The sequence below is a fragment of the Pleuronectes platessa genome, chromosome 12 (assembly GCF_947347685.1).
Source record: "Pleuronectes platessa chromosome 12, fPlePla1.1, whole genome shotgun sequence".
Classification (NCBI taxonomy): domain Eukaryota; kingdom Metazoa; phylum Chordata; class Actinopteri; order Pleuronectiformes; family Pleuronectidae; genus Pleuronectes; species Pleuronectes platessa.
Window position 1 is genome coordinate 25,842,360 of NC_070637.1, and position 16,202 is coordinate 25,858,561.

The 16,202-nt window shown below is 46.9% G+C and overlaps 1 protein-coding gene across 2 annotated transcripts; it reads left to right on the plus strand.

The window, feature by feature from the left end:
* The first annotated feature begins 780 nt into the window (after positions 1-780).
* Positions 781-14,072, plus strand: mrps5 (mitochondrial ribosomal protein S5). Of its 2 annotated transcripts, none has more exons than XM_053435698.1 (12): positions 781-829; positions 1,690-1,791; positions 2,626-2,751; positions 3,392-3,505; positions 4,015-4,134; positions 6,032-6,066; positions 10,775-10,865; positions 11,098-11,144; positions 12,032-12,089; positions 12,855-12,933; positions 13,394-13,530; positions 13,615-14,072. In XM_053435698.1, the coding sequence occupies exons 1-12, from the start codon at positions 781-783 to the stop codon at positions 13,707-13,709; spliced, it is 1,053 nt and encodes a 350-aa protein (XP_053291673.1). In that variant the 3' UTR covers positions 13,710-14,072. The 2 variants fall into 2 exon arrangements, with proteins under 2 accessions (XP_053291673.1, XP_053291672.1); XM_053435697.1 differs by having other exon boundaries at positions 12,855-12,917.
* The last annotated feature ends 2,130 nt before the right edge of the window (positions 14,073-16,202 follow it).

The following is a 16,202-nucleotide window of genomic DNA, read 5'->3' on the forward strand; positions in this document are numbered from 1 at the left end:
AGCTGGCCAGGCAGCCCGTCCTTCAGCAGCTCCATGATTGCTCCTCGACACTGTGCTGCAGGAGGAGGGCTGTAATGTTCGGGAAATGATCTTGAATAAGGTGAAAATTGAAAATCACCAGACGCTCGGGTGCATTTCCATCCTGTCCAGAGGCTGTGGGAGGTTCTGATTGGTGGCCGGCTGCACACACTCAGAAACAGCACGTGTGCATTGACGTGTTTGGCTTCATGTGTGCACGTACAAATGACATGTTGAAGAGCCTCGTGGCACACGGCTCCTTGTGCTTTGTTTTGGATGCACACACATTGTTAATAATCTTAATTTATTAATGTAAATGCTCCTTGTTAAGATATGAACTGAACTTTTCTTCTGGGTCGTTTTTCAGCTGTGAGACACGTGCACGTCAGATTATGTGATGGAAGATTTGACCGTCATCAACCACGAGGGTTCAAATGTTAGAAGTTACTTAATAAACGATGATATTTGAAGAGGAGAAAGAAGAAATCAAAGAAGATAATACATTTAACAGATTGTCAATAAGAATAAGAATTCAACAGTGGAAATTAAATAGATCTATCTATTTACAACTTGACATACAAAGTACAATTTATAAATGTAAATCAATACTGAATGCATTAAAAAAATCACGTGATATTCATTTGATTGCGATTTATTATTGTAAAAATGATTTCAAAACGCAGTTTAATCGAATTTCCCCATTTCTGGTCAGGCGTAGTTCAGACGCCTTGTTGTGCCGCACAGGACCCCTCAGAATCAAAGATGGCGGCGGCCATACGGGTGTACTGTGCCCTCCGCGTCACAGTCGGAGGTGAATAACTTGTGTTTCTCTTCTTCCTCATCTTCATCGAACGCGCACAGTGTTCGTGTGTCTGTGTTGTAGCTGTAGTTGTGTTTCAGATGAAGTGTGTGTTTCCAGGACGTTAAACTGACCCTGGATCAGCTTCCTGCGCTGCGGGGAACGCGCCTGGCAAATAACTCATATATACTTCATCATGATATACAGTTTAATTATAATATACAGTTTAATAATAACATTCAGTGCAGGCGACGATTACCTTTATGTATTTGTATGTTAACTTAACAACCCTGTGTCGATTGCTCTGTATGGTTATTCATTTTAATAAATGTTATAATTGTCCTTTTACTATTTAAATCACGTGTGAACCATGTGACTGTTGGTTCAGATCGACCCTGAGTCACGTGGTGGCCTTGACCCGATGGATGCACCCCCCATTATTTGAGTAATATCTCAGGTTCACACGACTCCAGTTTCCACCTCTGTTGGGAGATGAATTATACTTTTATAGTTATGATACTTCACGTACCACCAACATGGTTTATTCTGTGGACCGGTTCTATGAACTCAGATTCAGAAGAGCTTCACTGGAGCCGAGGCAGGAAGCGACTCCAGGTTCACGATGTGGATCCAGCAGCTCTGCTCCGGATGGTGGAACCTGGAGAACCTTCTCTGGTCTCGTGTCTTTGAGTGAGAACAGAAGTGTTGTGGGCTAAAGTAGTTTCTGTCCCCATCCAACAGTGATGTAGGCCTCCCTTCACGTTAAGCCCAGTGGGGGGGCAGATCACATACAGGTGTTCATCTCACAGTGATGTCATAGAGCAACATGATAGAGTTCTGATCCAACTGTCTGTCTTCTGTCTCGGGTGCAGCTCCACTCCGCAGCTTCGTGTCCCAGAGTCGAGCCCCGGCCGCGGCTCTTCCCCCGGCGACGGCCTGGCAGCAAACCAGACATGGCAGCTTCTTCAACAAGTGTAAGTTCTTCTTCTTCTTCTTCTTCTTCGTGTTGGAACAAGAACATCAACTCGTGTGTGGAGCAGCTCAATCTGAGCCACCGTCCTTCAACCAGAAGATAGACTTTACTTCTGATTCAAATGGTTATTGGCAGTTTATTGTTTGTTGCTTCAAGTTGCAGTCGATACAAAATGTTTTTTTATTATTTTTACTTGAATGATGCTTGTGACATATAGTTGATGAATATTAGCTGGAACATTTTTAATTGATATGTTTGTCGAGAACACAAGACCTTGTTTTCATCAAGGCCGAACCACCACCGATGTTGTTTGACTTCTCTTGTTTCTCTTTTGTTTTGTTTTGGTGATAATAAATACAGTCATGGCCCAAAGCTGCTCTTAGATTGAAGTCTGAGTCAAATACCAAATATTACTGATCTCTGCAGGTTGGAAAGTCTTTTTAAAGCCTCTTCAGAAAAGTAGAGGCTGTTATAAAAGCAGTTCAATGCTCATTGGTTTGAAGAGAAATGTTCAAGAAACACATGATGTTCAAGTGTCCGCATACTTGTGGCCAGTTAGTGCCCGTCTCTATTTCCAGTTGGTACAGCCCAACACACGTTCTCAGTGCAGCTTGTTTTAGTAGTGGAACAACGAAGTGAAACTGCACATTCAAGATTTAGATGTAAAACCATTTGAGATGCACAGAGAGCGAGAGAATGGAAATAAATACCTCTTATGTTGTTGCTTATTTCTCAGTGTAGAGCTACCGTCAGTCTTGTTGGTCTAAAACCATCAAATGACTTAAATCTGTTGTGTTATTTGTTGTTGACTTTGTGTGTTTGTGTGTTTCCTCAGTGACGGCTGAGGAGCTGTGGAGAGGTGTTCTGGCAGAGACCGGTGCCGGAGCCAGGAAGGGCCGAGGGAAAAGAACCAAGCGCAAAATGAAGAAGGACCTGAACCGGGGACAGATGCTCGGAGAAGGTGAGACACCGTCTGTCAACATGTCTCTGTGTCCTAATATCTGATTGTTTGATATTTTATTTGTGTTGAAATTTCTTTCCTATGAAGTTTTCTGCTGTTCTCAGGTCGTCTAACTGTCTGTGTGATGCTAATGAGCAGCTGATGGACACCGAGCACTGGAATATTCATCAGCTAGTGCTGATTAATTTATTGCATCGCTCTACCGGGGGGGGGGGGGGGGAATCACCCCTCGTTCTCTGTGTCTGTCCCCTTGTTCTACTTTGAGTTGCTTTATTCACTTTTAACAGGAACCATCCGTCTTCATTCTGCCTCGGCCTCATCGTGGCAGTCTTCACTCGACTCTCTCTCATGTGTCGCTCTCTCTCTCTCTCTCTCTCCCACACTCCTCTGACTGGGGTGTCATGTTTTATTCACACAAGGATTTTAAGACTAATACTGAAGATCTTAGAAGAAGAAACTGAGATTGTGAGACTCAGACTAAACGGATAAACCACTTCCAGACAGCAAGTTCTACCATTCTAATTTAAGACAGAATCAGATGTATTAATGTTCTTATTCAGAGGGGAGGTATGTTCACACGGAGCACATGTGGCCTGGTGTATGTTCTAGTCTCTAATCTTCTCTGTGTCTGGATCTTCAGGGCGAGGAGGTTTCCTGTGGCCTGGTCTGAACGCTCCGGTGGTGAAGGACGGCGTTCTGCAGAACATGAGTCGACGAGGCGAGGCTGAGCAGCAGGAGCTGCAGGCCGACTTGGGTGAGCCATGAGGAAGACTCTGATGAAGATCACAACTTTAAAAACAAGATTCAAGAGCTTTGGACGCTGGTGTTGATTTAATCTAAACAAAAGCACATGGGATTTTGAATCAGACATTTTCCTGTTGCCTGACCTGGACGTTCTCCTGCTGCTTTCTTTATATGGGGAAGCAAGCTGTGGAGAATGTTCCGACCCGAGTTAGAAGACGTTTTCCTGAGTTCTCTTCCCTTCGTAGAACAGACGTGATAAATAATAAACCAGTATTTTTATCAGCACCACAAACTGGGAGCTTTAAAAACACAAAGAGCGACTATTTAAAGAGCCGGCGTGAGGAATGTGGAGCCGCAGCGCTGAGTGAGAGAGAAGGCGTCTGTGATCTCATTTGTTCACAGTAATTACACAGTTAATCTGACAGTGATGGATGGAGCCGAGGAGCTTCATCATGTTGTGCTGCTGGAAGTCGGCTCCGGGCTCTCGGGCTGAATGTGACGCTCGTGTGTTTCCTGCAGTGCGTCAGAGGGAGGAGTGGGACAAGAAGAGGAAGATGAAGGTGAAGAGGGAGAGAGGATGGACGGGGAACTCATGGGGCGGCATCAGCCTGGGCCCCCCCGACCCTGGACCCAATGGAGGTAACCCCCCCCCCCCCCCCCCACACACACACACACACCTACTCAGGGTTCAAACACATGTAACCTTATTATTTAATACAAAAGCGTGTCTTCATCCCAAGTGAGTTGTGACAGTTACTGTGAATTACAGACAAATAACTGAAGACAGATTCAAATAAATGTGCAACAAATACACTGAGAAGTGAAGTTAGGAATATTACACACACACACACACACACCCAAACACACACACACACACACACACACACACACACACACACACACACACACACACACACACACACACACACACACACACACACACACACCATGATGAAACAGACAGATGAAGCAGTAGAGGAGAAGCTTCTGTGTGTGACCCATTACAACTGATGAAGTTTCAAGTGGGACAATGTCCTAATTAACAAATACGTCTTTCTCTCTCTCTTCCTCCCTCGTTTTCTGTGTCACACTTTCCATCTCGTACCTTCTCTCTGTTTGTCCGTCTCTCTCCAGCTTCTCAGTCATCCCCCCTTTCTCCTCTTTCTCTTACCTGTTGTTCTTCTCTTCCTCCTCCTTCCTTCTTGTCATCTCTTTTCTCTTTTTATTGCCTCAATCCTTCTCTCAACCCATTTTCCTCCCCTCATCCCTTCTTCATTATCTATTCATCTCGTCCCTCCCACAGACTCGTCTTATTTTTTCTCTGGTCTTGAACTTAGTGAACGAATGTTTTCAGAACAATAACTGTGATGAATAAACTGGGTGAGATGTGAAGGTAGTGCTCAGTCAAACTGGGATTTCACCTTCAGTTTTTATTTTCTAAATTAATGGAGCAGTTTTTCCACTGACAAACATTTGTTCAGATGTTTATCAACTGAGATCAACTCTGCAATATTTAGTTGTATCTAAGTTTACATGAACACTTCCTGTCTTGTTCTAGTGTGAAAACACCGGTTAAAACCTTTTCTGGTCTGAACAGGACACAACTGGACTGGTTTCATTTATGACTTTAAAGCTTCTGGGTTTCAATGGAGACAAAACAATGTAAATGCTCCATCAGTGGGTTTCCATCAATAATACAGGACAGAGCTGTAGGTTTTATGGGAATATAAATGGACAGATTGGTTAATATTAAATAAATGTCTCAGCAACTCTCAGGAGGGTTTGGACCTCGAGCTTGGGCAGAAGTTGGAATGTAGTATTGTGTTGTGAATAAAGTCCATGGAGGTGCGTCTCCTGTCTGATGTCCTGCTGATGTCCTGAGCGCCTCCTGCTCCCGGACTCAACACATGTTCAAACCTCAGTCTCTGTCAGAGACGAGCCTGTGGACAGACGAGGGACGTCCCCTCGTCTCTCGCTCCTTCTTCTTGAATTCAGTCTGTCATTCACGTCCTTAATGTCCTTTTCCTCTCGATGCTCCCTCGCACCAGCACTCTCTCTCTCTCTCTCTCTCTCTCTCTCTCTCTCTCTCTCTCTCTCTCTCTCTCTCTCTCCTACATGTTCAAACACTTCCCTTCACACATTCTGTCTGTCGCTCACAGACACACACACACAAATACACACAGGGCCCGGTGACTGTGATGCACAGAGAGTTGTAACATGGTTGGTCGTCTCTGATCGTGTGTTTGTGTGTGTGTGTGTGTGTGTGTGTCTGTGTGTGTTTCCCCTCTGGGCCTTTGAGTCAGCTCCTTTGTTTGTTGTTAATTAGTTGGAGGTGAACATGCTGCTGTTCAGACAGAGAAACATCCTCAGAGGTCACTGACAATGGAAGTGTCAACTCGTTGCGTGACTGCAAGGGCTTCTGGGTATTGTTACGCCAGCAGGAGCCTGGTTTAATCTGTTCATGGTGGCTGTGATGGTGTGTGTGTTTGTGTGTGTGTGTGTGTAACAAACCCTCTGTCCTCTCTTGTCTCTGCAGAAACCTATGAGGACTTTGACTCGCGTGTCATCGAGGTGAGTGTTTCTCTTCTTCAGACGATCCAGACCCAACTTGTTTTTAACTCTTCTCATAAAAGCACAGCACACTTTCCAGCTGTTTCTCATACACACCTTTCTCATGCTGGTCCAAGCCGCTGGGAGCTCTGGGGGAAACCCTGCTCTTCAGATACAAACTGAACCCACAGCTGCACTGACAGTAGAACATTGTGTAAGGTCGCGTTTCATCACACACTGCGGAGTAATTACACCGAAAGCCTCGGAGGAAGAAAGTGTTTTCAAGGAAATCAAAATGGTGAAAGATCCACCGGGGCGTGTGCACAGTGATGGTGATGGAGGCGAAGCTGCTGAGCAGGGGGGGCTGCAGTTGAGCATTAAATAGCAGATGTTGAACAGTGTTGTTTCTAAAAGGTCAGAGTTGTGTAAGAGTGTGATACAAAAGCAAATTAAAAGAAACACTCAAAGGAAAATGTGTCAGCAGAGGAAAGGGTTGATGTTTTTAAATGAGGAGACGGTTCCTCTGAGGTTTACTCAGGATGATTCTTTAGTGAGCACATCATGGCTCCTACGTTTTATCTACGTGTGTGTGTCTGTGGTGTGCGTGTTGTGTGTCTGGTGTGTGTGTGGTGTGTCCAAACCTCCTCCACTGTCGCCATGTTTGTTGTCAGAAACTCTCCAGTGCTGCTCTCAGCTGGATTTATTGCTTAACAACCACATCGGTGTGGAGCACTGGTTTGAAACCAGCTTGTCTCTTTGCATAAACAAGTCTCTAATCCTCAAACTGGTCGTTTGTGAGACGGAAACAAAAGTCCTCACGTTCCCCAAATGCCTCAAAAAGCTCTTCACAACAACGAGTAGAAGCAAACTCACAACCTGATAAAGACATGAACTCACACACACCTTAAGGAAATCGATGACATGGACGTATTATCTTTCTACAGACACACACAGGTCTGATATTAATGAAGCCCATTTTATTTGTATCAGACACAAATGTGTGTGTTTGATTTAATGTGTGTGTGTGTGTGCTCTTTGGCTCTGTACATCCTTTTTTCTATCTGTTTACTCCACACACACACACAGTGTCAGATAGTGTGAGTGTGTGTTTTAGCAGGGTGTGTGTGTCTGTGTGTGTGCGGCACTATAAATTCAGGTCTAATGAAATGAGAACGGCTTCCTGGAATAAAAACTCTCGTCTCCCAAGGACGATGCGGGGGGGGGGGGGGGGGGGGGTGGGGGGACGACACAAGGTGTGAGAGTTAAACAGGCAGGAAGTGAGAATGCACCAAATGAGTGGGATAAAGACGAGCGAGATGAAGACGAGCGATGATGAAGACGAGCGAGATGAAGACAAGTGATGATGAAGAGCAGAGTGAGCGGCCGAGTGGAGAGAGAGCGATGGAGGACAGTGATGGCGTCTCTCCAGCTGCAGCACTTGGACGGGACTCTGTGATTTCATTAACAGAGATGGACGAGCTCGCTGTCAGGACAGGGCTTTGTCTTCTGTTGTCCCCCCCCCCCCCCCCCCCCCCCCCGCTCCGAGCTCAACAACCTTGAGAAGTTTTGCTGAAAGACGACGAGAGCGACTGAGAACATTCAATTCGATTAGACGTCGTGTTTTAACCAAGTGGAGCTTGAGTGGGGACGTGAACCCGAACCCATCTCCGGGCTCTTTAAGCCCCCCCTCCCCACAATAAAGCCCAATCTGCTCTGATTGGCCAGCTGGCCCACTCTGTGGTGACATCACAATGCCCCCGGACGAGCTCCTGCAGACTTTGGGCTTCTGAACTTTAACGTTCATTAAAACTTAGCCACACTCATGTTGACGTGTTTCTGTGGGTAAAGATTTCATCATATATGAGCTTTAAGGTCCATGAGCTGAAAACATCAGAAGAGACCGAGAGAATAAACGAGTCATAAGACAAACAGCACATCAAATGAACTCATGTAGATGGATATTAATGTGTAAAGATTCTAGAATCTCTTTTCAGTTTAGCAGGAGCCCAACGTCACGTGTCACTATTCAGTGTGTTCACAAGGTCAAGAACTCCAGTCCCAGCTGAGAGAGAGAGAGAGAGAGGAAGTGGAGTGGAGTGACAGTCTGGTGCTGGTGTCTGGTGCTGGCAGTGGTTCTCTCCCAGTGCCTCGTGGCTCCGTGTGTTGGGAGCTCCTCCTCTGCAGCCACAGAACCGACCGGAGGACCAGCAGCTTGAGGAGAAGATGAGACAGAAGAGAGCGCGTCCTCCCACCAGCAGGCTGCCCCCCCCCCCCCCCCCCCGGGGGAGCGTGCCCATCTGCTGCTCTACCACATGAAACTGCTGCATCTTCATCTGAGGAGCGTGAAGATCTGCACAACACGGAGACTCACACACTTCTAATAGAAACTGGCTCCGAGTCGCAGTGAAGCATGAGTCACTGACACTGGGATCCCATCTGCTCCGGGTCTCTGAGTTCTGAACAAACCTCCTGAGCCGTCTGCAGCAGGTTTCTGACCTGGACCTGGACCTGGACCTGGACCTGAACCTGGACCTGGACCTGGATCTGGACCTGGACCTGAACCATGTCTGAGCACCAACCTGAGTAGATCAAGATCTGGTCTGAACTGGTTCCACTGACGGGTCCGACTGGTCCTTCACGGGCCTCCAGCCACAGAACTCAAACTCTGTGTTTCTATATTTTGTGTAGTGTTGTAGCATTAACAGTGTTTTCTGAATCTACAGTAAGGAGTTTAGTTTGTGGAAGTATACAAACACAGGCACATGTGCGCCCCCTGCAGGGAGGTGTGGTCATTGTGTTTTGGTGTTGGCAGCGTCCCTGACCCACAAACCCGCTGCAGTGTCCCTGCAGTTAAATTCTTAACCCTCGTCTGAAGTGTGTGTTGTGTAACTGCACAGGCTGAGGCCAGGTGTAGACTTTGAAGTTCCCTCGGTGGAAACTCCCACTCGCTGGTGAAGATGAAAGTGAAGAGAGGGCGGTGAACTGGTCCCAGTACCAGATACCAGCGTCCTTATAGAGACACGGTTAGCAGTCTGGACCTTTCTGTTGATGAGGGGAGACTCTAGTTCAGAGTGTGTAGTGAACACGGATGTGTGTGTTGTGTTGAGCAGGACGAGGAGAGTTGTGGAGCTGAATGTGTGCGACAGTGTGAAGCTTGAACTTCTCTGTAGGACGGTTCCTCTGAACACTGGGAGAGTTTCTGCCTCTGTTGTGCAACACACTGTGTCTTCTTCATCATGTTGTAACGTTTGTGTTTTTATTTCTTTCCCCAAAACACACAATCTGTCCCTTGTTCTCTCGTTCTTCTCCTCCTTCCTCAGCATCTTCTTGTTCCTCATGTTTAATATCAGAAGATAAACCCTCTTTATCTTTCCTCTCATCTCCTTCCTCTGTCCTCTCCTCCTCCTCCCCCTCTCTTCTCTCTCCTCCTCCTCTCCTCCTCCTCTCATCTCTCTCCTCCTCTCTTCCTTTTTCTTCTCTTCCTCATCTCCTTCCTCTGTCCTCTCCTCTCTCCTCCTCCTCCTCTCTTCTCTCCTCCTCCTCCTCTCTTCTCTCTCCTCCTCCTCTCCTCCTCCTCTCATCTCTCTCCTCCTCTCTTCCTTTTTCTTCTCTTCCTCATCTCCTTCCTCTGTCCTCTCTTTTCTCTCCTCCTCCTCCTCTCTTCTCTCTCCTCCTCCTCTCTTCTCTCTCCTTCTCCTCCTCATCTCCTTCCTCTGTCCTCTCCTCTCTCCTCCTCCTCCTCTCTTCTCTCCTCCTCCTCCTCTCTTCTCTCTCCTTCTCCTCCTCATCTCCTTCCTCTGTCCTCTTCTCTCTTCTCTCTCCTCCTCCTCCTTCTCTCTCCTCCACCTTCTTCCATCTTTACATTCCTCTCTTCCTCTTTCTTCTCTGCATCTTTTTGACATCTATATCTCGTCCTGTGAATTCCTTCCTCACTACCTTCCTATAGCTCTCCCCCCCCCCCCCCTCACTCTCTGTAGTGCATCAATGCTGCCCCCTGGTGTTTTTAAAACGTCGTGTTGCAGGTTGTCGGTCAGCCAGTGTGGAGTGAAGCAGAATGTGTGATAGATGAATGTCTGCTCTCAGATCTGAGACGGTCACCTTAGGATGGATTGACAACACAAACACACACACACACACACACACAAACACACACTTTGGAATAGCAACGTGTCGATCAAACAAAGGGACGTTTGGACAGCAGGGATAAGGAGGATAATCCTTAATCAGTCCCACAGGGAGGACATTTCCCATGAAGACATAATCACCTGTCATATCTGTGATGTTCATATTGTAAACCTCAGGAAGAAGAAATCTCTCAAACTTATGAAGCTTATGAAAGTGACTCACACCGACTCTGATGTTAAACATCTGCATCAAGCAGATGAAGACCTTTCTTTCTCTTAGTTTTTAAATTGTCCTCGGTTCATGTTTCTGATTAACTGACGTCTGTCTGATTTGACTGGGACATGTAATGTCCACCATGAAGACAAGGATCCAGAAGAGGATGTGTCCCATGTGAAGACACTTACTGTGAATGTGTTGGACATGAAAAATGATAATAGTAATAGTTTGTGTTATGAGCTTGAGCACTTTGTGTGTTATGACTCAGATGAAGACCAGAGGACGTGTTAATGCAGTTGACCTGGTCCTCAAGGTCCACACACGTCTTCATCTCTACACACGTTCCCATCTCGTGTTGTGTGATCTTTTGTGTTGTGTTGTTTTCCAGGTGAAGACTGTGTTCAACATGACGGCCAAGGAGGGAAGGAAGAGATCCATCAGCTGCCTGGTCGCCGTGGGGAACGGCAACGGAGCTGCAGGTGTGACTCTCCTCACTCCCTGTAGTCATGGCGACGCGTCTTCTGAGACGGACGTCTGTCCCGAGGACACCGGACGTCTCACACACAGAGCAGACTCACATCAATGTCTCATTTAACCAGCGATAACAATCATTTCATTGGAAGCATCTCAATCACACTTTAGAAAGCAGAAGTCACTCTGAGCTCCTATGTGTTAAACTGACTGCCCCCCCCCCCCCCTCCCCCCCACCAGGCTTCGCACTGGGTAAAGCAGCCGATAGGAACACAGCTCTGAGGAAGGTGAGACCACTCATTCATTTTTCATTCAGAGCAAAACAATCATTGAATCAATTTCTTCAGTTATTACGTTTTCTGCTGTTGTTTCTGATAAAGTGACGATTGCAGCAGGACCCTAAACCTCCACCAGGGGTCAGGGTCCCTAAACCTCCACCAGGGGTCAGGGTCCCTAAACCTCCACCAGGGGTCGGGACCCTAAACCTCCACCAGGGGTCGGGTCCCTAAACCTCCACCAGGGGTCGGGACCCTAAACCTCCACTAGGGGTCGGGACCCTAAACCTCCACCAGGGGTCGGGTCCCTAAACCTCCACCAGGGGTCGGGACCCTAAACCTCCACCAGGGGTCAGGGTCCCTAAACCTCCACCAGGGGTCGGGTCCCTAAACCTCCACCAGGGGTCAGGGTCCCTAAACCTCCACCAGGGGTCGGGACCCTAAACCTCCACCAGGGGTCAGGGTCCCTAAACCTCCACCAGGGGTCGGGTCCCTAAACCTCCACCAGGGGTCAGGGTCCCTAAACCTCCACCAGGGGTCGGGACCCTAAACCTCCACCAGGGGTCAGGGTCCCTAAACCTCCACTAGGGGTCAGGGACCCTAAACCTCCACCAGGGGTCAGGGTCCCTAAACCTCCACCAGGGGTCGGGTCCCTAAACCTCCACCAGGGGTCGGGTCCCTAAACCTCCACTAGGGGTCAGGGTCCCTAAACCTCCACTAGGGGTCAGGGTCACTGACTGTACTTGGATATAAAACATTAGATATGGCATGTGATAGTATCATTGGTATTTTTTTTATTTTAATATGACTCAGAAATCTGTAGAGCTACAGGGTCAGTTTTTATTATGATGACATAGAAATTAAAACGAGTTGAATTTCTGTCTCTTGTTTGACTTCAGGCCAAGAACCGAGCGATCCACTACCTGTACTACATCGATCGCTTCAACGACCACACCAGTGAGTGTGTGTGTGTCTCTGTGTGTCTGTGTGTGTGTGTGTGTGTGTGTGTGTGTGTCTGTGTGTCTGTCTGTGTGTGTGTGTGTGTGTGTGTGTGTCTGTGTGTCTATGTGTGTGTGTGTGTGTGTGTGTGTGTCCACCTTCTCTGACTGGGGAGTTGAAGAGATGTGTTCACACTTTAAGAAGACAGTCGTGTCACATCGTGAATAGAAAAAGACGAATCTGACTTAACGATCAGAACCGATGGCGTCTGAAATATCTTCCCCCACTTCTGAACTCTCCCTCCACCTGTCTCTCATGTTCCTCCTGGTTACTGTGAAGCTCCCTCTATGTGTTGTGACGTCTCCTCCGTCCTCAGCATCTGAATCATTAAGAGTTTCCTAATTCCATCTGGAAGAGCAGAGGAAACAGGGCGAGCACAGTGAGGTGTGTAAAGAGACGTGACACCAGAGCAGGATTCTAACCCGAAGCGGTTCAGCACCTCCCTCCCGCTCAGGGACCGTGTGCGTGTCTGAATGATTAATCAGCACGAGACGCTGGGACGAGGACGGACGTGTGGTCGGCAGCGAGAGAGGTTCGAGTCCTGAGAGACAACAGGAGGAAACAGAACGAAGCACGAGTGGAGAGGAGAAGACACAAAACACGTCGCTTTAGTATTTATGAGTTAGTTCTCTCTCTCTCTCTCCCTCTCTCTCTCTCTCTCTCTCCCTCTCTCTCTCTCTCTCCAGTCTGTGGGTTCTATTCACTCGTTTTTCTCTCCAACAGTTTATCACAACATCGAGTCCAAGTACAAGAGGACGACGCTCCGCATGAAGAAACAGAACCAAGGTGCAGCTGCGTTCAGGTTCAAGATCAAAACACTGAGTCACAATTTAAATAGATTTAAAGTTGCTTAAAGCAGCAGAATGATGTCACAGCTGACTCAGGTATCAGGGACAATTCAGTTCTGTCTCATTAGATGTTTACATCAACAAGCTCTGCAGACCTTTACGTGACCTCAGTATTTGCACTCAATGAAGTGAATGTATATATGTAGTTGTACAAAGTATAAAAACAGCTTATTCATTAAACACTGGTGTTAGTATTTTGGATTGGACAGTACTGATGAGTATTCACAGCAGGGATGGAGTTTGACTCAAAACAAAATCTTCTTCATTGAAAGAATTGAACATGACGCAACAGTGTGAGAAAAACATTTGATTTGTGTTTATAATTATACTTTTGTGTACTCAAGACGACACAGTGCATTGATAGGAGTGTGTTTGTTTGACTGTGTGTCTGTTTGTGTGTCTCTCTCTGTGCAGGTTATGGTCTTCACTGCCACCGGGCTGTCATCACTCTGTGCAAGCTGATGGGGATCCAGGACATGTACTGCAAAGTGGACGGATCCATCAACTACCTGAACATCACCAGGGCGCTCTTCACCGGATTAGCCAATCAGGTGAGAGTCGGAACACAACCCATTGACGGTGACCAGCAGGACATCGACTCTCACACATCTGACTTCTCTTCCATCTACTTGTAGGAAACACACCAAACTCTGGCCAACAAGAAGGAGCTCCACGTGGTGGAGTTCCAGTCCCAGCGAGGCCCCCTCCCCCTGGTGGTGGCGAGTCCTAAAGCCGGCGCTCGATCGGACCCGAATCCCGAGGACGAGATCCCCAACACCCGGCTGCACTGGGCCGACGTGAAGGCTGCTCAGGGATCCAAGCGCTCCATCTGGGCGGGGGTGAAACGCACCATCTGGTAGAGCGGCTGAGGAGCGGACTCATAGAGGCACGAGGAGCAGATAACAGCTCTGAGGTCAGCAGTGAAGAACTTTTCTTTCAAGGATCAAAGTTCCATGTTCCTCAGAATGGAGACATCAAGCTTCACCTCACACAGACCAGGACACAGTGAGATCTTGATGTGTAGAGATCCATCCTTCATTTCTGACTGAATCAAATGTTGAATTGTTCTGATATAAATAAATCATAAACCTGTTGCTGAAGCATTTAAAGATTCAAGTTTTGTCTGTGAAATCATAAACTGTGACAGTCTTTCCCCTCTGTCCGACAGGGATCTCTCCAACTCTCTAAATAATTCAGATTATTTATTAATCTTAATGGAACGCAGAAGAAAACCTGAACTCAGGACATTTCATTCAGACGCATTAATGTCAATCTGATGGTTTATATTTTCACAGAAAAGTCAGGATCACTAACGTCTGCTTCAGATTCTGAGCCGAGACGTTGGAGCGAGTTACTGGACGAGTAGAAACCTGCTCGACCTGCAGAGGGCGCTAGAGATCAGTGATGATGCTGCTCCGCCTCTGATCGTGTTCACTGTCACGTTCCCAGGACTCTTATCCTGCTGCTCCACTTTCCATATGAAAGAGAAAGTCAATATTAACTCAGTGTGTCTGTGAGACTGGATCCACACATCTCACTGAGTGGAGGAGCAGGAACCTGCAGCAGCATGTGAAGAGGAATCATTAAATGAATTAGATGAAATGTTCCTGGACAAAGTGGAGCAAAGAAACAAGGACGTCTGTGTCTCTTTTAATCTGGAGAAAACTAAACTTTATCAAAACCACAAATCCTGAAGAAATCCTCAAGCTTCTTATCGAGAAATTATTTAAAAAAAAAGTGAAAAGAAATTGGCGACAGAAGAGAAACATTGTCGGCCTCATGTGTCAGTGATACTGTGAGGAAACAGAAGGAAGATCCTCCGATGGATTCAAGTGATGAACAGAAATGTTTCTCATTTGATATCATATAAAATTCACAAGAATCATTTCTCAGCTGCTTTTATCTACTGACGATCAGAGTTCAGGTTTTTATTTTAAATCTCCTCTGACATCTCTAAAGTCTGACGATCATCGACTCTCTGGATGAATCTAAAACATTGAACTGTTCCTTTAACTCAATAATATGTTATTCATCTTTATTTTCTATCCTGAGTTTCATTACTGAAGATTCTCAAACATTAGCATATTGTGTAGACAACATTATCTTTCACTTTGATGTTGTTGGGTTTTGTTTGGTTCTTAAAAATACATAAATTCAATATGTTACAACCAATAAACAGGAATTATTTATTACATACTTTAATGAACTTGATTCGCTATGAAAATAGAGGGTTTCGGGGGGGCCACGTGGGTCGATGCCACCAGGATCCACACCACCCCCCCGACACCCTGAGGAGTGGAGGATGTGTTCTAACTTCTCAAACACAACTTAGTAACGCTGAGATGTTTCAAACCAGTGGAAAGCTGCCTGTTCACTGGTTTTATTACATTGTGGGGAAGTTTCCAGATCAAAGGAAACCGAGGCTGATTCAATGATTGGTTCATACGAGTCGTGTAAAAACCAAACCTGCTTCCAGACCATCGAGACCACCAGTGGAAGCTGGGGGTCATGTGATGAGTCTCCAGATGAAGTCGACTCGTTCACAGGTTTGTTTGAAGACGTCAACGTTTATGGTTCGAGTCTGAAGAATAAAGCTCCTGTGACCAAACTGCAACCTGATCCTGGTCCTGATCTGTCTCCTGATCCTGGTCCTGATCTGTCTCCTGATCCTGGTCCTGATCTGTCTCCTGATCCTGGTCCTGATCTGTCTCCTGATCCTGGTCTTGATCTGTCTCCTGATCCTGGTCTTGATCTGTCTCCTGATCCTGGTCCTGATCTGTCTCCTGATCCTGGTCCTGATCTGTCTCCTGATCCTGGTCCTGATCTGTCTCCTGATCCTGGTCCTGATCTGTCTCCTGATCCTGGTCCTGATCTGTCTCCTGATCCTGGTCCTGATCTGTCTCCTGATCCTGGTCTTGATCTGTCTCCTGATCCTGGTCCTGATCTGTCTCCTGCACCTCAGGGAAGGAATCCTGATCCTGGTCCTGATCTGTCTCCTGATCCTGGTCCTGATCTGTCTCCTGCACCTCAGGGAAGGAATCCTGATCCTGGTCTTGATCTGTCTCCTGATCCTGGTCTTGATCTGTCTCCTGATCCTGGTCTTGATCTGTCTCCTGCACCTCAGTGAAGGAATCCTGATCCTGGTCTTGATCTGTCTCCTGATCCTGGTCCTGATCTGTCTCCTGATCCTGGTCTTGATCTGTCTCCTGCACCTCAGTGAAGG